The sequence below is a fragment of the Diadema setosum genome, chromosome 20 (genome assembly GCF_964275005.1).
Source record: "Diadema setosum chromosome 20, eeDiaSeto1, whole genome shotgun sequence".
Lineage (NCBI taxonomy): Eukaryota > Metazoa > Echinodermata > Echinoidea > Diadematoida > Diadematidae > Diadema > Diadema setosum.
Window position 1 is genome coordinate 16,617,812 of NC_092704.1, and position 22,394 is coordinate 16,640,205.

Below are 22,394 nucleotides of genomic sequence, written 5' to 3' on the forward strand. Positions count from 1 at the left end.
GCATAAGCACCAACGCTGATGTCGGGGTAGGTATTGGCATCGAAGTCAAAGCCACCAGAGATGGAACTACCAAAGGACTGCACAGTCGGCTCAGCATCCGATCCAAGGATTCGCTATCACAACAAGGGAAAGATTTAAGCATCTGTTTATGTCAACTGATTATATTACATTATTGACCTCTTTGATCCAGTTATACACTCAGCACACAAAAAAGAAGACGAAAGTAACGTATATGATAATATATAAAGAACAAATTTTAAGGAAAGAAAGATCACCAGCAAAACTTTGAGATCTTAAAGATCACGATCTTAAACTACTCGATCTTTTACCGGTCTGACCGCACCTTATAAAGATTCTTTTCACTGCTTGTGCCCATATGCTAATACATCTTTGTTAATTTCTTCTTGTTACAAAATTGCCACGGTCACACTAGCAAAAGATTGAGAAGTTTAAGATCGCAATCTTTAAAATCTCGAAGTTTTGTCAGTATGATCGTAACCTTCCCGCAAGACCTCTCGCAAAAATTCTTGCAAAACTTCCCACTTGAGATAGGGATATTTCCCCCAACCCCTCCAAACTTCTCAACGTTTTGCCAGTGTTAACGCTAGAAACTGAAACTTTGTGATGTTTGTCATGTGATCAGTTCACCATCTGTTTTTGGGCAGTGCCTCAGAAGCCCAAAGCTATTGTATTGTACACGTGTTCATTGTTACGTCACAATCACTAGTCATCAGATGGCATGCTCTTTTTTTTCTTCCTTGCGCACACACACTAATGACCCAAACTGCTCCATCCAAAGATCGAGAAGTTTGGCTGCCACTCTGAACAAATGACAAAAGACCACGAAGACCTCGTGATCTTAAACTTTGCGATCTTTTGCCAATCTGACCATGGCTAATTAGAATAAAAACTTTATAAATATTATATTGATGAAAATATTTCCTCTTTTTTAAATTACAGTGCAGATGGGAAAGTCCCTACAAAGCAAAACTCCTAGGCATCTGTACTGAAACACTTCTTCTCCTCTTCTGTGATTCAAATTTCATATTTAGCCCTAAGAAAATTTGTCTTTAATCAAAACTTAGCTATTAAGTGCCATTAAAAACTGGTGAAATATCATAAAAGGTTGTTAATAGCCCATCAAGGCAGCGTTGTCTTGTGAGAGTACTAACGGAATTAGTTGGGAACTAGAAATGCGGCTGTGGTGACTGGTATGCCTCCGCCTTAATGCATGGTTTTCCTAATAGGTCTATAGTACAATGTCTTGACAATGTGTGATGTGTTTCACATAATTGGCAAAATATTAAAATGACAGGTTTGTTACAAATGTGTTGAATGTTCACTTTCCTTGAACTAGGTTTAATTGGATGTATGGCTATACTCCCTAAGAGAGCAGGTATTAGGGGATTTGAGGATTTTTACTTCACTTTTGACCCTTTTATTTATAAGTCTACGTATTGATTAAACTTTCAAGGTACAGAGAAAAAGTGTAATTTCACTATCAAATAGTAAAGTTTTTGCATTTTCACTTGACCTTTGACCCTATGACCCTAAAATTCCCAAGAGAATCACTGTCAGGTAGAACATGGATGCAGAACTGTAGATATGTACTAAGTTTCATGATGATACCTTGAGTCACCTTCGGGATATGGACCAAGAAATGAAATTTAGCACTTTCACATGACCTTTGACCTTTGAACTTTGGGCAAGAAATTTCCAAGAGAATCTCTATTGGGTTTTACATGTATATGTTATATTGATTGATTTTAATCAACAAAACCAAAAAATAATTATGCTTTTTGAAATTTGACAGAAAGCACAATTTGCATTGAAGTTGTACAAGAATTTATGTTTTTGAGTAATTATTAGTCTGACATGCATGTATATATTTCCGTGTAACTTTGGAAACACATGCCTAGACATCGCAAATTTTGGACATCGCAAATTTTGTGTCAAAAGATGAGAGAGTCTTAAAAGAAAAATGTAATGAAACATCGCAGTGACAGCTTTTTGCAATGGTGATACATCACACAAAATGTTGGCCTAGTTAAGGTTAACTGGGAAGGTTTTTTTTATCTTGCTCATTATTAATTTGCCATGTTATACCATTACCATGGCAACACCATTTTCTCCAGCATGAATCAACAAACAAACTGAAAAAGTCCTTGTCATAGAAGTTAACTCTTTGGCAAACTGCAAATATATCTTTTTCACATCTCCACATCAAAGCTGATGCAAGTACCAAGTTCCATTTGAATTACTTACGAACTGAAAGTTCGTAAGTTTGCTCCGTGAGTTTTGGCAACAAAATAAACAACTGACTGACCTACTGACTGACAAACCACACAATGAGGAATTTACACCTCTTCAAACTTTGTTTGGCAAGGGTTTAATACATACAAGTACATATAAAATGGAGAGAAATCGAGTACCTGTGAATAGGCCTCGTCAATGCCTTCTTCGTTGGATTGGTAGATGTACACAGCACCACCGGCTTCATATGGTGCACCGATGGCTACATCTGAAATTCCATTGATTTGAGAAAAATACACATTCTTTAATGTGAAATAGTTAGGCTTTGTGGGTAATTCCTGAAACCACACCGACAAAGGATCAAATGATATCAGCCATCATTAAGGATGAAAAAGGAATAACAGCAACCTCAATCTAAGATTTGACAAGGACTGGGCTCTGTGGGTATGTAGTGACTGGGGCATAAAACCAAAAGAGATGGAAAGATATAAGCCTGAAAAAGCCCATCAGAAAAATTAAAATGGGATCATGTCTTTACTAGGAGCTGGCCATATAAATTATTGAACCGTAAAGTAGTGAGACAAACATGATGATAAACATTTTATGTATCTTCTTTTTAACCCACTGATAACTCATTCCAAAATCATCCACAGTGCTAATATACTGATTGGTGTAATTTTGATAGATCACGTTAAAACAAGTATTCATGAATGGGTTCACTTATACACATATTTTCAAACTGCAGCTGAACTGTGCTTTCAAATGTATTTGGCTTAATCCCTGGCAAAACTTATTTCAACACCAGTGCTATACACACTACTCTCCCTCTTCACAATGGTGTTATTTGGGATACTGCATAGCTCATTGTAGTTTGAAGTACATCTGTAAGCTTGAAAGTGAAAAAGATGTAAATAAAAAAAGCGTCCAAGGCTCTTGCTTGTCTGATGCTCATCAATTACCAATGATGAAAGTCTGACAAAAAAAGGTGGGAGGTTACAGTTTGTGTGTGGATCATTAATATATTAATAAATAAGTAAATAGATAGATATCAGCAACATAAAAAACCTACCCGAGGAGCAGTAGGACTTACAGGTTGATGGAGATTCCACATCATAAATGGGTGCATACTGATGGCAGGAAATCCATGTACATTATTTCTTTTTGATGAAACTATCTGCACCATCATGGCTCACTTAAATACCATTATTAGCTATGAAAAAGAAAGGTTTTTGAAGCAGTATGCCTGATGCCAGGAGAGGCAAGATTTTTCTCCCCCTAAATAATGATCTTACCAGTGAAGCCATCTTTGTTGAGATCACCAATACTTGTAACGACGTGACCGAACCTGGCACCCGGGTAAGACTCCCCTTGTAGTGTCTGGTGCAGCTCCAGGGTCTATACAGTAACAATGTTCAGGTACAGTACTTCAAAACTTGTCAACTTGGTTGTTAATAGCTGTTCTATAATATGCTTTCTAACTACAATATGCCACACATAGTGAGTAAGGCTGAATCAATTTTTTTTTCTGCCCCTTTGATGTTAGTAAGATGCTGTTTATTTCAGCTAGCCCCACTGGCTTTCAACTAAAGTAACTTTCTTTCAGGGGTTACTAGGTCTGGAATGCATTACTGCAAAGTCTGTTGTTGATATGGCCATTTACGTGTAAAGGAAGTATCGCATGAATACCAAACAGACCAAAAAATAATTTCTCCATGCAACAGGAAAATATATCTGACCACAGCTTCTGTGAAAGAGAATACAAATCACCCTGAATTGTGTTGTGCCATGACTTTCAAAAAGTATACCAAAAAAAAAGAAAAAAAAAAATGCTTTCCAACCACCACACGCTGGCCTACCCCTCCCTTGTTGAATTGAATTTATTTCTCACATTTCGCAACAACAATAAATAAACTACATCATCATTTCATCACTATGAAAATGGTATCAAAGTCATCACAAAACAATTCGAAAAATAGAAACTAATACAAAAGTACATACAATGATGTATGAGCAGGTAAATAACTGGTGGCTAGATCTTAACAAATAACATAATCAAAGCCTAATTCCACACAGAATAAGAGTGCTTTCCAACCACCATACGTACCCCTCCGTTGTTGAGATAAACATACACTCTGCCTTCATCCCCCTTGATGGAATACAGTGGGGCACCCACTAGAAGATCGGACAGACCGTCTCCATCTACATCGAATGCTTCCACTGCACCGCCAAAATATGTATTCATCTGTGTGAGACAAAGGCATCCGGGAGAGCAAAAATGAGGAAGTATCGCACATTGAAACACATACAATAATATACGAGTACACAAAACTATTCTTAATAATACCAAATATAAAACATATTGCTTTCACAAACACGACTATGTCAACACCTTTTGAAGAATTACCGATGTCACTCTCTCGCTACCTTCCTTTGATCGAGTGCACAGCAATACTGTAAAATGGGGAAGGTTTGTGTGCATTTTAATTTTGGCATGAATTAATTTTGCCAAATTTGTAGAAAATTCAACCAAGTGTTTTCAAAAAGATTAAAACGAGAAAGCTGGCCACAAATTTGGTCCTGGATCTACCATAAACAAACTTGAAAGCACACTCATAAATGTATATTGTATCATACTTGGAGCATTTCTGTTTATTTTTAATGTTAGAAGAATTTCTCTTAAAGATTCTTTCATTTGGGGGGTACTGGGCACCTGCATGGGTTCACCGAAGTGGGACATGGTGCCTAGTAACAATTTGTACAAACATAATACTCCATCATCCTAATTTGGTGACAATTTGACCTTGAGTTTTCAGACAGACGATAAAAATGTGAAAATTGGGAACAAAATTGGGCCCAAATTTGGTCCTCCACTAGACCAGGTGGGGGAAAGGGCGCCCTATTAGATCCACCTTGAATAAAAATTGAAATTACAGTCATCAATGTACATATGAAGAGCTTTATCACAAAACAAGCCAACTCCATTCTTGTCAAGTTGATATATTTGTGATTACAGCTACTTAAAAACAATGAAAATAATGTGAAAAATACAGGATTTTTTTTTTATCATAACTTCTAGAATACTCCTTGATATGTTACAAGTGAGGTAGTGTTGGAAAGGTTTAATTTTGCTCTATATGATAATGGGCTTACTTTGAAATGTTTAAAAATGTCGCTTAGCTCATTTTGCAATAAATCTCTTCATAAGACTCATATAGCACTAACTACAAAGCTCTATCATTACTGATTCTATCACCCGAATTGGTCAGAGCTACTCTGCGCCAAATCTGGAAAAGAAGGATGTGCGATGATTTATACATCCCCCCCCCCCCCAAAAAAAAAAAAAACTCCTTTCACTCATTACCTGTTCTCCTCCGAGTACTTGATAGATTGTGAAATCCTGGAGATCATAGATGTAGACTCTTCCCACCAAGCCTCCAGCACGCGGGGCCCCTACTGCACCCTCTTGTGAATCCAGAGCCTTGAAATGTCCTACTGTTGTCGAATAGCCTTTCGTTCAATGAAAATACAATGATAGATGCTTGATGAGCTACTATGCATGGATAGTAACATCAGAAGAGTATACAAGGATAAATGTAGGTAGTCTAGGGGACTAATCAAATACCAGTAGTTTTACCAGTAAAATAATGTCCATCCGTTGGCTGCATACACAGGACAGCCAGGTGGTCATCACATACTCGGTTTGCAATTTCTAAATAGGTCCTTGTAATTTTCCCTCTAAACTTATCAACAACACTCCAACAAGAACTGCAGTCATCATGTTGGAATTTGCAAAACGAAAATTCAGGAGAATCACAAGAAAAGATGTCAGCTTTAAGAAGTAGAGATGAACCAAATCGAAGCAGAGCACTATACTAAAAACAAAAGGACTATTAATTCATTCTATACAGCACATCAAGCTTTACCTAGCTGTGAAGATCTCACCTAGCTCCACTAAGTCATTAGCCTGGATACTATTCATAGTAGCATTTAATCGACTGAAACATACATCTGACCCTAACCTGTAGTTTTATCAAGTCATATCAAAATCATTAACTTCTCACCATATTACCTTCATTTTGAAAAAAAAAAAACACTTTTCATGTTGGCAGGGCAAAAATTATCAGGAAGCCTGTCCACAGTATCCTTTGGGCTGTTATGACATGATGTACATTAATTTTCTATTCTCGTAACATATTACAGTGCATGTCTTTCAGTGTCAAATTTTAACCCTAAAAGTCTGCTTCATCTGAAAAGTTGGAGAAGCATGAACAAGGCAATACACAATGCAGCCTTTGAATATCAACACTAATATTCTTCACTGATTATAGATTTTATTCTTTATTTCACGTTCCTAGGAATGCCTGGGGCATATGAGATATAACGTGATGTATTGTTCACCATCTTGTAGCTTCCTTGTAATGTCAAAAACATTGCCTCGTACTTCTATGATGTCATACCTACATACTGGTAGAAGTCCTCATACTCATAGTCTTTGTTCCACGCACTGAGATCGCCAACAACCATCTCAGGTAATTGAGCGGTGTTCTGTACAAATGTAGTTCCTGCCATTCAAAAACAAGGCAAATTGTTACAATTAAAATGCTCTGAATTAGTACTTGTCTTCTCTCATTTGGAAAGAGATCTATTCAAGAAGAAATCCACCCTAAAAATGAATAAACCTCAAAAGAAGGAGAAAAACATTCCCTACAGAATGATACAGAAATGACAAAAATTGGATAAGAAATAAGGAAGATATGACATTCTGAAATTTTTAGAAACATTTCTTGACCAGTCCCTATGAAGATTCAAATGTGCAATTTGATGATGTCATACCTTCGGAATGTCTTATATTATTAAATGAAATTTGGAGAAAAAAATTACTTTTAGATAATACAAGTAAAAGCATGTTCTCATACCAAGATATATCAAATCATTTGGGGTTTTTGTTATTTTGTGTGGTTCTAAGGCAAGTTTTATTTTCATACAGCTGAAATACAAGCTTTTTGTTATTTCCATATAGTTCGATGAAAAAATGTAAAATTTCAGAATGTCATAGCTCCTTTATTTCTTATTTGATTTTTGTCATTTTTTTGTATCGTTCTGTAGGGAATAGTTTTCTTTCTTTCTCTCTCTCTCTCATTGAAGTATACTTATTCCTAGGGTCGATTTCCTCTTTAACTTCCATCACATGGACACTTTAACCTCCATCACATGGACACTACAGATATAGAAATCATTTGAATGGAAACACAAATTAAAATGATGAATGATATACAAAAGCATTATCAGTTTGTGGGTTGGTGTGGGGTGGAAGTGAACTTGTTTGGAGGCATAGGGTCATAGGGTTAAGTTATTTAACCCTTCCTACAACATGCAAATACAATAGAGTAAAAAAAAAAAAAAAAAAAAAAAAAAAAAGAAGATGAAATAACGTCAACAGTATGACGCAAGGAGAAGAAGGTAACTGCAAAAACCCACCGGTCCAGTCGTAAGACCCCACTGCCCCGGCCACAAGGGTTTGATCAATGTTGTCATCTTCCTCGATGGTGTAAGTGGCACTCGCCCCAAACTGACACCATCCCTGCCATCTCGTCTCGTTGGCACGGATACCTGATCTAAAGACATCCTCTTGAATAGACAACGGGAGGATTAAAACCATGCAATTTAATGCAATTGAATACTTATCCTGAAAGCTCACTACATAGTTCATCAAGATCATAATCTCAAACCCAATCTTAATCCTAATCTCCTGACCTGTTGATCTATCACTAAACGTTTAAAAGCATTATGTCTCTGTGAACGAACTTAGATTATTTCATCTATTGCATTATCTGACTGATTAATCAATCAGCTGCTTACATAATTACATGGTTGATTCATTGGATGGTCAAATTAGAATTGAGTGACTTAATAGCTTTCACTTACTACCGATGTACTAAAAAACATGAAGATTACTAAAATCAGATAAAAACTAGAAATGTCGCTATGGCGACTGGTATGCCTCCGCCATGATGCACGACCTTGACCTTTGACCATGACCCCTAAATTCCCTCGCTAATCCCTGCCAGTCAATACATGTATATGTACCAAGTTCCATGAAGATACCTTGAACTATTTGCGAGATAAAGAGAAAAAAGTGAAATTTTAACATTTTCACCTGACCTTTGACGTTTGACCTCTTGATATGAAACTTTCTTTGGAGAATCTTCATTTGGTAGTACATGTACACAATAAGTGTTAAGAAATACCTCCAGGAATTGCATAGATTTGAGGAAAATAGTGAAATATTGAGCATTTGACCTTGACCTTTTGACCTTTGACCTCTTGCCGATTTCATACAAAAACCACTTAATTAATGGCCCCATCAAATGTCATCCTTGGACCAAGTTTGGTGAAAATTACTTTGTCCAGTCTTGAATTATTGCATCAACAGATAAATTTTAGGATTTGACCTTGACTTTTGACCTTCAACCTCTAGCCAATTTCACTAAAAAAACTTATCAAGTAATTGCCCCATCATATGTCATCCTTGGACAAAGTTTGAAGAAATTTGGTTTATCCAGTCTTGATTTATCGCGTAAACAGATACAATTTCATGATTTTATCTTGACCTTTGACCTTTGGCCTCAGCTGATTTCACCCAAAATCTAGTCAAGTAATTGCCCTATTATGCTTTACACCTGGACCAAGTTTGGTAAAATTCCACTCAATATTACTCAAGTTATCGCATAAAAATGCAGACGGACGTACGGATAGACGGACAACTTGAAAACATAATGCCTCCGGCACCACTTCGTGGTGGAGGCATAAAAAGCATGGTGCAAGTCAAGGAGTTCCAAAACTGTAGTAATTACACAGCTACTTTACTTCACAGACTCATTAGTTCACTTGAGGTTGATAGCATCCCAAGGTATTTTCACGTTTTCATGGTAAAGGATATCTACTAGCCCTGCTAGCCCTGATTTGTCAGGGAAGGTGAATTTATTCTTTTGAATTATGATTACACAAATGCAGGTTTCAGTTTCAGATTGATATTTTAGATAAAATGAATTAGTTTGTTTGCTCATTGATTTGTGTTGCTTTGTTGTTCTACGTTTGTTTTAACTGAAAACTAACTATGGAGATTGCATTATATACAAGGCCTAAAAACCCATGTAGCCATGCTCATTAAAACTTTGCAATCACTTTTGGCAAGCGTTTGAGTGTGCTGCTGAGGTGCAGGTTTGATGCCCCTATTATAGATAAATAAAAACCAAAAAAGCCAACAACTTACCCCCAGCACATGGATTGAATCGAGTTTGAGTTTCTTCCAGCTCTGGGTCAAGAGTGTAGCACAGTCCCTGGATGTACCTATCAACCAGCACATCGTTGAAGTCAACAGCTTGTTGAAGGGCGATGTCATTCCCAAATCGATGACCACAGACCTGAATTGACAGGCACATAATCATCAGTACAACCTGGAGATGGCTCCTAAAAACAGTGACCATCATGCACCAATTTTTAAGGCAGCAATGACTGCAGACAGCCTCTCTTAGAGGGAGTGAATTTCTTACCGTTACATTGTCTTGACACAGTGATCTATACTAACCTCAAAGAATAAATTCCCTTTCACGAATAATCACATAACTGGTACAAAAGTTTATGATTTAGATTTTTCTTCCGCATCTGTGTTGGGAAATGGTAATTTTTGCATTTGGAAGGATGAAGTTCAAAATGTTTTTGTTTTTACCGTCACAGCTGCCAGTTGTTTGTTGGACTGCCGAGTTAGTGTGACTCCCATCCATGCATTATCTGCATTCTCTACGATACCTTCGCTCAGCAAGCTAGCAGCATCTTTCCGTAAAAACAAAAGACAAGAAACAGAATTACAAAACATTTCAGAATTTGCAAAACATGATATTCATATTTTGTCCATAAACCAGTGTTAGAGCTGTGAGTTGCTAATATCACAACCTCATATAATTTGCACATGCAGTTACAATAACTAAAATAATTTGTAAAAACATTATGTAATGCTGTGACATTTCACTAACTTGAGTCTCATTCTATTCCATTACTATGATTCACTCTCTTCAAATTAAACTTGCGACATGCCATTAAATTGCATGGTACACTGGCAAAAATTTGAATGCAATCAAAACAGTGATGCAAGAAATCTAAGATATATACATGTATAAATCTTTTTGATTATTTAAATCATGGACAATACACAAAACAAGCCTTTCTCCCTGAATCATTGGCACTATGACATCACAATCATGGTTTAATTTCTCCTTGCTTTTATTTTACTGATGATATAATTTGAAGTTGATATCGTGGTGAATCCTTCGGACAGATATCATGGTACAGCATTTCTAATGGAATGTATACAAATATATAGGCATTATAGATAGAAAGATAGAAAGACAGATAGATAGATAGATAGATAGATAGATAAACAGATAGATAAACAGATAGATAGATAGACGGATAGATAGATAGATAGATAGATAGACAGATAGATAGACAGATAGATAGAAAGATAAAGATAAATATATTCTAATGGTTGCACAAAAAAAAAGACGCGATGATATTTTACATACTGGTTCCACTCGGTTCATTAATTTCCACCTCCTGGCATTTGGTGTCCGTTGAGGTTTGTCTGCACCTCCAGAGGGCGCCCGCATTCTTCGCGCTGCTTTGGTAGACCGACGAGGTGCCACGCGGGGCTCCAATCAGAACCCTTCAAAAAACACAGACAAGACAGAGACAAACAGACGATGAATGAAAAGATCTTAGCATTCAGTCAACACTCAACAGCACGATCGGTGACAGAATGATATCTACCTTTTTACTGGTCCCGTTCAGCAAACAGGATGTTTTGCATTCCCGTATACAAAATGGTACAGGGCAGAAGAGAACACTATGCTTTGTTTAAAGACACCCACTTTCACCATAAACTGTAATTGAGCGTCTATCTATTATGTTGTAGTTCCTATTACACGGAAAAAGATTTGTGATGAGCGCCAGGGATGAGCATGCCGGGCAGGATATGTATTTGACCAAGGTTTGACATGAAAAAAAAAAAATGGGGGGAGGGGGGAGAGAAAAAAGCAAATACTGCACGAACAACACAAATCAATATTTATCTTATTGTGTGTGTGTGTGTGTGTGTGTGTGTGTGTGTGTGTGTGTGTTTAAAGAAACACAAACAGGCAGAGATAAAAGGAGTCACTCATAGAGCCTATTTATTGCTTCGTCAATCCCAATGATAGCTACTATACGTAAAGACAGCGTCTTTGGTATTCCCCCTTTTGAAATAATTTATGTCTCCTACTTTGAATCAATGCCTTCACATTATTTTGAATTTACTACTTTTCAAAACATATTATACGTCGCAAACCAAAAGATTGCCCCAATCTGGAAAAAGGCAATTAGTCGAACTAAGATATGTACTTACAAAGAACGGGGAGAAGCGTGTGGAATGAAGAAAACAAACAAACAAACAAACAGAAAACCTCGGGGTTTGAACATGATGACAAAACCAAACTACCGTATACTCATTTGACCATAATTATCGTCGCACAATGGTTGCCACTGTCTTGTTCGCTCATGTTCAGTGCTATGGTAACTATAGATTTTCCCATCCATTTTCAAACTTTTGTCATTCAATTTCAAAGATTTATTATTCAATTTCGTCCCTAGAAGCACGTGGAACGCAAATCCTAACTTCTATTTCGTCAGTTGTCATTGTAATTCGTTTATCGCCGAACATTTTTCGAAGACATAGCATTCAAAATCTTCAATTGTCATTCAAATTCATCCCTCCCGCTGACGGATCGCAGAATGTGAAGATCAAATTCGTTTTTGGTCACACAATTTCATGAATTTTACATTCAAATTAGCCAGATGTTGTCGATTCTTTATTTTGAGGGTGAACCAACTTTAAGTCGACATATCTTTACTTTCTCTCGTAAATAATTTATTGTTATGTTATGTTATTCATTCTTAAACATTAAACAGGCTACAATTCTACACTTAAAATTTTGTCTTTACTCATGTTTGCCTAGAAATCGTTTGTCAGTGTTTTTGGCATGCGAGACGGTACGTCTGTTTGTATCAGTGTGTACTCGGATTGCTTGTGCGTGTGTCTGTATCTGTGGTTCTGTGTGTGTGGGGGGGGGGGGGGCACTTGTGTGTATGTTAACTCCTGTATGTAAAATTTGAACGGTTACAGAAAAAATACATGAATGACTGGGAAATCACACCGGATAGATGAGACGACTATGAATGAAAATTTAACGAAATTGATTGACAAAAGACGAAATTGACCCTGCTGTTTTGAGTGCTGCGAGTGAGACTGACGGATTTTAACTGTAAATTACGAAAATGTATGCCAAATGACTAAATTGAATGGACTTTATTTGAAAATGAATGACGAAAGACGAATTTGAAAGTAAGATTGGCCTATTCCCGACATCCCGCGGCGAAATTGAAGTAAAAATTTGTGAAATTGAATGAAAAAAGTTTGAAAATGACTGGAAAAACGTATATTATCATTCCCAGGCTATGATTATAGCAGAAATATAAGTGACAATTACTGAATATCAATGGAAATAGAGATGAATCATAGTTGAAATATTAAATACACTCACAATCATATCAATGTCAAATAGGAATAAGTATGGCAATGATAACAGTGATATACAGCCGACCATGCAAGCAACGGCAGAACAGCACTATACTGCGGAGACAGGTTGTGCGTACAGATAAAAGTAACTAGATATAGCAGTGCAACACTGAGAAACCTTGATGACACAGTAAAAAACGGCAATGACGACAGGCGATCGATCCAAAGAGTCATTACTTTGACAATGACAGACAATACAGTGATGAAGGAGGGTAAGCCTTAAATTTGGCAACGGCTACTCAGTACCTAGATGAATAAAGACCGCCATTTCCGTGACCCACTTTCAGTTTTCATTCCCTCATTGTCCTTTTATGGCCTTTTGACAAGATCATGGCAATCTATCATGATACGTCACTATCGCACACTATAGGCGCAAAATTAGAATGCACATTGATACTCGAAGAGTGACATTATTATATGATATTTGTGTATAAGATCAGCGCTGGATAGATTGTACTTCGTCTTGTCAAATTCACACATTCAGGAAGACAGTAAAGTATGCGTCAAAACATCGAAAAATATGTATTCTTCTTTTCTTTGTGCAGAGTTTGCGCAATGAAAACACTTATAAGACATTGTAATATATTGTCTTGCTTTGTTTTTGTCTTTTCCTGGTTAATTGTATCTTGTGATGAACTTCATTATTGTTATTTTAACATCGACACATCAGGGCATCGTATTAAAAATCTGCACGCAAATTCCTACCGGCTTATTTTGTTCAAAAAAAGAAATGGTGGTCATTCTATGGCCTATAGTAATTGCCTCATTGAGAATGTGGGAAAACGCAAATGTATGGGGATTGCATACGCATAGCAAGCATTGCTTGATTGTCTGGTATTGTCATAAATAGGCCTACATAAATATCAGTTTCACGAATAGATCATACGAATCATGTCGCAAATAAACGCGATGAGATCCAAGGTTCTCAAACATGAATGAATGGTTACCAGTCGTCTGATTCTGTTTCCAGTAGTTCCCGAATCGACAGGACCGCAACTTACATTCTTTGGTGATTGCACTGGACAAATACCACCATCACATTTGGGTGTTGAATGCAGATAATGATGGAAGCGTATTCACAGACAAACCTTTGAGTGGATTTCAGAAATGAAACCACTATGACAATGATCGAGTCCGCGTCTTTGGGTTGTCAGTAATCACACACAAAATGCCTTTCGACTTACTCGAGACAATAATCATTTAACATGGGATTTCCCCCTGACGGGACCAAAAAGTTATGTTTACGTATGTGCTTTCGACGACTTGTAAGCGTCGACTCAAGTGAAGAATTGGAAGTGGTGGCAGAGATAATCAGGCCTTTCATTAAGTCAGCTTACATGATGTCGTCTTACGCGAGGTCTACATTACATAATTCTGTATCTGAAACATTGACAAGATTTTGAGGCGATGGCTTTGCAGAGACTGCGTGGCGAAGATATAAAACGGCATTCTATTTGCTTCTTCTTACCTTGCCTGAATCAAAGTGAAATCATAATTATCGCTGTCCTCAACGCTCCTTTAAAGGGAGATATAGAGTGGACAGTCCCTCTGTTACGTATTTATTATTTTTCTCTCCATTTTACGTGTATCAATATATCTAAATGTGCATGGGGGCCTCAACCAGTAAGCACTGCTTAAATTCTACTGGGGTATTACTCACCATCAAGTTCAACTGTTCTTTTTAAGTGCTGTAAGTTTACTTTGTATATTATTATGTATTTTTGTATGTCTTTTAATTGTACTCCTGAAATGATGGTGAATAGATCAAATTGAACTAAATTGAACTGGCTATTGTACTTCATGGTGCCAAAGATAAAAGAACGAAATCCATGCATCATTGTATATGTGAACGATTTGCATCACCAGGGAGGTGAGCTCACCTCCATGGGGGTGCTGTTCGTTATTCCGAAGGTTCGTTATTCCGAAGGTTCGTTGATCCGAAACACGCAAATTCCCTATACCTAGAGGTTCGTTAATCCGAAAATGAAAAAGAGTTCGTTAATCCGAACATTTGTGGCGTTATTCCGAAGGTTCGTTGATCCGAAAATAAAATAGGGTTCACTATTCCGAAGGCCCGTTAATCCGAAAATGAACTAGGGTTCGTTATTCCGAAGGTTCGTTAATCCGAAAATGAAATATGGATCGTTATTCCGAAGTTTCGTTAATCCGAAAATGAAATAAGGCTCGCTATTTCGAAATTTCGTTATTCCGAAGGTTCGCTGATCCGAAAATAAAATAGGGTCCGTTATTCCGAAGGTTCGTTCATCCGAAAATATGATAAGGTTCGTTATTCCGAAGGTTCGTTGATCCGAAAATGAAATAGGGTCCGTTATTCCGAAGGTTCGTTAATCCGAAAATGAAATAAGACTCGTTAATCCGAAAATGAAATGAGGTTCGTAATTTCGAAAATGAAATAAACTCACTGTAATGACAAAATACGTTGTCGTAATAAAAAGATAAAAAGATAAAAAAACTGCTTGAATAATATTTACGCAATGAAAATTCGATATTGTCTCTGGGGAGGATGATACACGTGTATATTTTCAGGTAAAGCACGTGGTGTTGCGTGAAGAAGTGGCGTAGTTCAAGAATCTTGATTTTAATCCAGTCTGAACAATTATTTACCTGAGCGATTGGATTTAGAGCGTAGGGGACTGCGTGATTTTTCTATAGCCTATTTTCAGACACCTTCACAGTTCTTATGATAATAACAGTAACGATCCGTCGTCATATTGCAAGTTTGAAATTAAGTGCTTCATTATGCCCCACCTTCCCCATACTGTAGTCGGGATCTTCGACATGCAGCGGCTCCGTGTAAATATGATCTCACATCGTCAACCTTCATAATGGTTATTTTTCAGCACTCGGTTTATATATTATGTATGATAACGACCAATATAATCGCCAACACCTACACGTATATGTTTGTTTGATTGTTTGTTTGTTTTTTAATTAATTGTACCAATATCCAATGTTTTTGTAATTTTAACTTTTTGCAAGATAATTAGAAATCACCTGTGAAATTTAAAAAGGATACAATTTTAAAATTAATTCGAAGTATGTATTGTATTAAAATCGGTTTAAATGGCCGAGATATCCAAAAACAAAGTAAAACATTGGGCCAAACAAAAGGTTGGTCCAACGTTTTATTAGGATCCTTTTGTTTTGAATATCTCAGCCATTTCAAAAGCAATTTTCATCGAATAAACTTTGAATTCCTCGTAGAAGTATACGTGCTCTTTCATATTTCATAAGAAGTTTGTCATTATCTCACAAAAAGTTGGAAACCTGACGCCCAATCTCAGCCAATACTATACCATCCCTTTAATTTTGAATGCCTTTCCTTTATTTTAAGATGGTGACCGCGATCCCCCCCCCCAAAAAAAAAAAGAAAAAAAAAAGAAAAAAGATCATAATGTTTAAAGAAAGTGAAATGCATTGAAAGTGACAACTCAGGTTTTTTTTTCACTTCTAACAATGGGTACCGTAACTTGAATATCCAAACAGTACACCTAAATATGTGTCCAAAATCGGGTTTTACACAAAAAGAGTTGCAGTTTCTTTTGGAAATATACGTAATACAACTAGTGTCATGGCAAAGGCTATCATAATGGAATAACGAGCTGTAACCCTCCATGGCATCACGAAGGGAAGAATCTTTAGGCTTTGATAGCATAAGCAAGTTGGAAAATAAAATGTGATGTGTTAGAAATATGGGAGAGAAATAAATCAGCATTTTACTGTACACGTCCGGTCTCGCTTCAACTTGATGGCAGCTACTTTGTTTTCTTTTCACCCGCAGAAGAACTGAACTGAACTGATCCCACATTCAGAAATAGCATGTAAACTAAAATTTCCCTGACCACCTCATCTTCCGTTATCTCCACACAATGTGTGAAACGCGACTCGTAATTCGCGCACAAGCGGGTTCTCCCTTTGATTGCCATGGCAACCCATCTGCAAAAATAATTGTTAATAAAATAACCTCAATTCTCAGTACATGTACTCGCAATTACCGATCCCTATAATCACTATACTACGCCCCCGATTAAATCATACAATGGGAATCACAATCTAACTGGGACAGACACTGTCGTTGTGTCGCTTTTTTCCACACTTAAAGAATCGAGGCCACTACGATAATACTTAGAAAAAAAGGAGGAAACATTGACCATAACCATAGAAACCATTCTTGGGTTTAATCCTCTTTCATCGTGGTCATTTGGAACGTGTGGCTCCATACTTGTTGTCGGGCCAACACACAATCAATCAAATGGAATATTGCCCGTCGGATCAAATCCCATTTTATGTCATGAGGCACGCAACGAGGCGACAAAATTTTGACAGAAGAAAAATATTACCTTCAATCAAAAGTTGTGTCCTCTGTACAGTCATGTTACCTTGGGCAACGCTTCATCAATTTCAGTTCTCATCAAAAATTTGTCGCGTGCCGAATGTCTTGATGGGAAACGTGATATTCCTCAAAACACCGACAAATTAAGGATGGGGATCACGTAATTACCTCTCTGATTCCCAACACACCATCCACCGAGTCTTAAAGGCATTGCTTGACGACTTCCCATAGTTTGAAAAATTAAAAACTGCATGGTTCTTAGCATACGTGCTACAGTGTCTGATATATACTATATTGTTTGATTGATACCTGTGAATTAAGGGTTTACTACAATACTCATTCCCTACAGACTAAATAATTTCGGAAATAATTCATTGTATGGTGATTTTAATTTGTTCGGAGATCTCTTGGCATTGACATCATAAATATTCAAAACTTTGGTATGCTAAGTGTTTCATAGCTGATCCATTTAAACACGTTGCATTAGTAAATATAGCTAGTCAATAAAGGGCCACAATTTTTACGTTTACGCTATCGTAATGTTAAAATATTTCTTTAACTCTTTAACCGTTTTGTAATATTTCTGACGCAGTTTCGTAATGAAGGTCACTTTATGCACAGAAACAACTACATACACACGCAGAGCTCATTATGCTCGAGACTTGTTCATCTGCAGAACGAAGAGAACACACTAATAACCAAATTTACGGGATTAACCTCCATGGTCACGTTAAATCGTTCTAAAACAGGCAATAGCGAGTGCGGCGGGAAAAATGTTATACCCTTTCGGCTTATCAGTCAGGACTTGTGAAGTTGTGAAGTTGTGAAGTTTATTGAATCAACGACCCTCATGGGGTATGGAAGTATAATAATATACCAACTGCAAATTATTTTGTACAAAGGTATGACAATTTCAAATAAAATGTAACATAACAATACATCAGCTTACAATCTTGCGTCAAAGTACATTATGAATAATCATACAAATGTGCTATTTGAATAATGCAGGCACTGCCTGATGCAGAAAATCATACAAAGGATATATAAAGTATACTTAAACAATTAATCAAATTATATAGTGTACAATAACTAATGAAAAATGACATTATTTCTGTATAAAACCTCGAGACATTCGACAATTTCTATTTCTTAGTGGAATTAAACAATTATTGATCGTATTTAAAATGTGTCAGGGTATTTCCAATAACACTTCTTGAAAAATAGAACTTTGTGGAACTTTGTTTTCTTCCTGAGTCTATATACAGTCTGATATACTTTCAAGAGCGTCATCTATCGCTAATATGGCTCGTCTTTCACGAGCACAAATTAATATTGCATTGACTACAAAATCACCAGCATGTCGTGCACTCCTTCCACAAGTTCAGACCGATTATGAAGCTGTGCAAAATGCTCATCAATAAAGAAATCATGAGGACGCTTTCAGCGCAGAGGGACAATAACTTCCTTGTTACAAAGATCCTGCGTCACCTACACCAGCCTAACGATTGATAAGCCATGATGTAATTTTTTTTTTCCCGAGAAATTTAGCCAGGGGTCGGGGCCAAGGAAGAAAACCGAACGCATCCTCTCGTAAAACGAGCGAGAACGTCATTAATTCGCCACATTGCATTTCATCATGATTTCAAGGTTTTTTTTTGTGTTATACAATTTTGCTTTCCTTCGACCGCGCTGATATCACGTCCCAACCGTAGCCATAATTTGCTCGTATTCATGTGACAATGATGTGTTTGACGATGTGATTATAGTTACATAAATTATCGTATATCGCCTTCATTGTTGCAAGGTTTCCGATTCATCCACCGGCATAAGGACTGATGAGCCACTGAAAAGTACATCTTTCGAGAAATATAGCCAAGGGAGGAAAATGAACGCACTCTGCCTCTCATAAAGAGAGCGAAAACACTATGACGTCATTCCCCACATTGTCATGATTGTATTTCGTCCTGATTTCAATGCTTCTTTTGTTGAATACATGTGTTTTGCTTTTCTAAATAAACAAATGGTCGCACCAAATTACCACGTCCCAACTGTAGCCATATTTTGTTCGTGTCCATGTGTTTGAAGATGTGATTAGTTACACTAGTTATCGTATTCTGCAGCCGTGATATCCCCCCCGGAAGCTGAGCTTTTTGGTCTCATGGCCGGAAGTGGACTATTGGATGGGCAAAGCGAATGCCGACAAAGCTGTTGAAAGCGAGACCAAACAGTATTTACTCGAACTCTTATTACCCACGTAGTTATGATTCCATGAAAATGCAGAGACTTTTAAAACGACGCTATGAAATGACATCCCTGTCCCAATCGAAATAAAATGTAAGAAGAAGAAGAAGCTATCGTGGACATTCGTGATCTTTCGTGAAACCCCGGAGGCAAGAAATGTACACAAGCTAATGTACATGATAGTATTCATACGCAAACTGCATGCAGAATGCGTTGTTGCTGTGACTGATAAGAACTAGAAAAGCACTATATAGCCAAACATTGATCCTGATGGAATACGGCTGAATCTCTGACTTTTAGTTACAATTTAATTGTTTCTAACAATCATTCTTCTCCAATGACGACTATCATACAGATAATATAGAACAAGCATGTTAGGGGTGAGAAAATAGGTGTTGACGAGATATAGGTTATAGAATATAACGATGAAACACGCAAAACATATAGCCACATTGTGAAAGTCGTGCGTTGCTTTGCTATGCATCAGTGGAGTGTGTGACGACAAAACACAATTTGTATGAAAAATTGTAAGCAAATATATAAGACAAAGACTGTTCCTGACAACCCAAAATTTTACCCGAGTACGAGAAAACATTTGAATGGGACAGGAGCAGTAAATAGCCTATCCACTCTGTTACACAGGTCGTAATGAGAGATGTACAATGTATATTCATAATCTTGAATATCGGAGTGTATCAGCAAAGTTTAATGTGATATTAAACGAGCCACTCCCTTGCATCGACAAAATGGCAATTACAGGCCGTTACAGGCAGAATGCCAGGACACAGAATGTTGTGTGATTGTGATACAGGAAGCGAGCAAGATTTGCCAATATACCGAGCACAATCATCATTATTATGTTTCGATGCTTCAAATCGTGAGTATGGTATCAAATAACATCTGGGGCCCGTTGCATAAAAGTTACAATTATGGTAACTTTGCCATCCAGGGGTAACTTCCATGGAATTCTTGATTTTGATTGGCTGTTGAGTATTGTTGCCATGGTAGTTACCATTGGATGGCAAAGTTACCGCAATAGTAACTTTTATGCAACAGGCCCCTGGTCTCTTCATGAGCTATTTATTCACCACATGCAATTTTACGCCCGTATTTTACGTGGGTTTGGTTCCGCGTTATTGTTGTCACCGTTGCTAGGTCGGGCAAGCCTCTGGCACATTTCAGGGAAGTTCTAAGGTTGACATGGGACAACCTTTGTAAACGAGAACTCATAAGATCTGAACACATTAACTAGCCTATTGTAACTGATGCTATCATTCATGTCATTCCCTATCTCCTTGTGTAGAGGAGGAGCGTGCATGTTTAGTCTAAGGACAATGGATATGTGATATTTGCGTTATGTGTTATTTTCACTATCATTCTCTCTGTCTACTGCACAGATTCCAAACAGTCATCGATACCACTTTAGATTTAACATCTTCAAAACCAAGGCGTACCATCACTTTCATTTTATTTGGTTGATGGTTAAGACTGAAGGTTTGACTACATACTCAGTAATTCATAAATTCAGAGTGCTGTTGATTTTGCTTTTGTTTTGGTGTGTTCTGTTTTTCTTTCACGAAACTGGATCAATCACTACGAAGAGGGCAGAGTGGCGATCACCTCTTGTTGGGACCACATGGACAAGATTTACAACGGTTACTGCACTACATTTTGGTTCCCACAACTATTGGTCTTAGTAAGTTAAAGCAAAAACAAACAAACAAATAAACAAATAATCAAACAAAACAAAACAAAAAACAGTTTTGCAAAAATCACTTTGCATGTATATAAGAGGACTATGATATCGCACCATTGAAGTGTTATGAGGTAGAACATCTTCAGGTCGTTCACAATCATGACACGCTCAGGCTCTGTGCACACAATCACTTCCATTACTGCGTTCCACTTACTGCTTTCATCAAAACATGTGTATTTCTTCAATTTTCCCCTAAGAAAATATCTATTCACATGGTGGGGGTATATTAATGCGTTCAATATTATGGCGATTGAATTCACCTATTCATTTATAATCCACTGATCCTGTTTGTTTGCATGGCTTGTTGTAGCATCGAGCAATCACTGGCCATCAGCTTTGTTATAAAGGCATGCACAAAATTTTGATAACACTATTAAAGTGTTAACATATTTCCTCATACAACAGTTCCATACTCGAAATGAGCACGTTTGTATGTTTAGCTGTTGCTTTGTCTGGCATCTTTCGGTTGACAGGAACTCATGCTAGAAAAGCAGAATTTTAATACAATTATTTAAACTAGACTGATCTTTTGCTAGCTTTCCTCAGTATTTTTCTCCCGTAAAGAACGACCTGTTAGGGTACAAGAAGAATACACGTGGTTTAACGTGGATTGCCACCATTTCCTCAACAGGAGAAAGATCTGGAACTTTACACGGATTTATCTCGTCCTGTCATGCTAACCGGTTAGCATGTTTAGGAGTATCGATTGCACTTCATTTCAATCCACCACAACTCCTTCCTCTTCCTTTCTGTATGACGGCATTCGACAACAGGACGATCAAACGCTGTTCTTTGAAGCTTGTCAACGTCCAAAATGTTTATTAATTTAGATAAGAGAATTGAGCGTGTTTTCTGATTGTTTTCAACATGCCAACAGGAGAATGGGTATAAGTAATATACGACTGTCAGGAAAGAAAATCAATTAGAGTACAATCATGATTTATGGCAGGAATACCTCAACATTCCCACGTGTTCTCACGTTTTGGTTCCTAATTTTGAAAAGTTTTGAGTGGTCATTAATGTCTTTCGAACGACAATCCTACGGGAGTTATCATGAAATTGATCTCACTGTGTATAAGAGTCAATTCGATTTGCAATGAAGATTTAAAAAGGCTGTGCTA

At 37.2% G+C, this 22,394-nt stretch overlaps 1 protein-coding gene across 1 annotated transcript in view; it reads right to left on the bottom strand.

The window, feature by feature from the left end:
* The window catches only part of LOC140243713 (integrin alpha-9-like), a 57,917-nt gene that overhangs the window by 15,719 nt on the left and 19,804 nt on the right, over positions 1-22,394 (bottom strand). The window contains exons 2-11 of the mRNA XM_072323373.1: positions 10,836-10,975; positions 9,983-10,086; positions 9,527-9,677; positions 7,732-7,881; positions 6,711-6,815; positions 5,615-5,760; positions 4,358-4,495; positions 3,546-3,648; positions 2,433-2,521; positions 1-113 (exon numbers count right to left, since the gene is read on the bottom strand). The exon at positions 1-113 is cut by the window's left edge and continues 24 nt beyond it. Coding sequence (XP_072179474.1) covers positions 1-113; positions 2,433-2,521; positions 3,546-3,648; positions 4,358-4,495; positions 5,615-5,760; positions 6,711-6,815; positions 7,732-7,881; positions 9,527-9,677; positions 9,983-10,086; positions 10,836-10,975 — 1,239 coding nt within the window. The remainder of the gene's footprint in view (positions 114-2,432; positions 2,522-3,545; positions 3,649-4,357; positions 4,496-5,614; positions 5,761-6,710; positions 6,816-7,731; positions 7,882-9,526; positions 9,678-9,982; positions 10,087-10,835; positions 10,976-22,394) is intronic.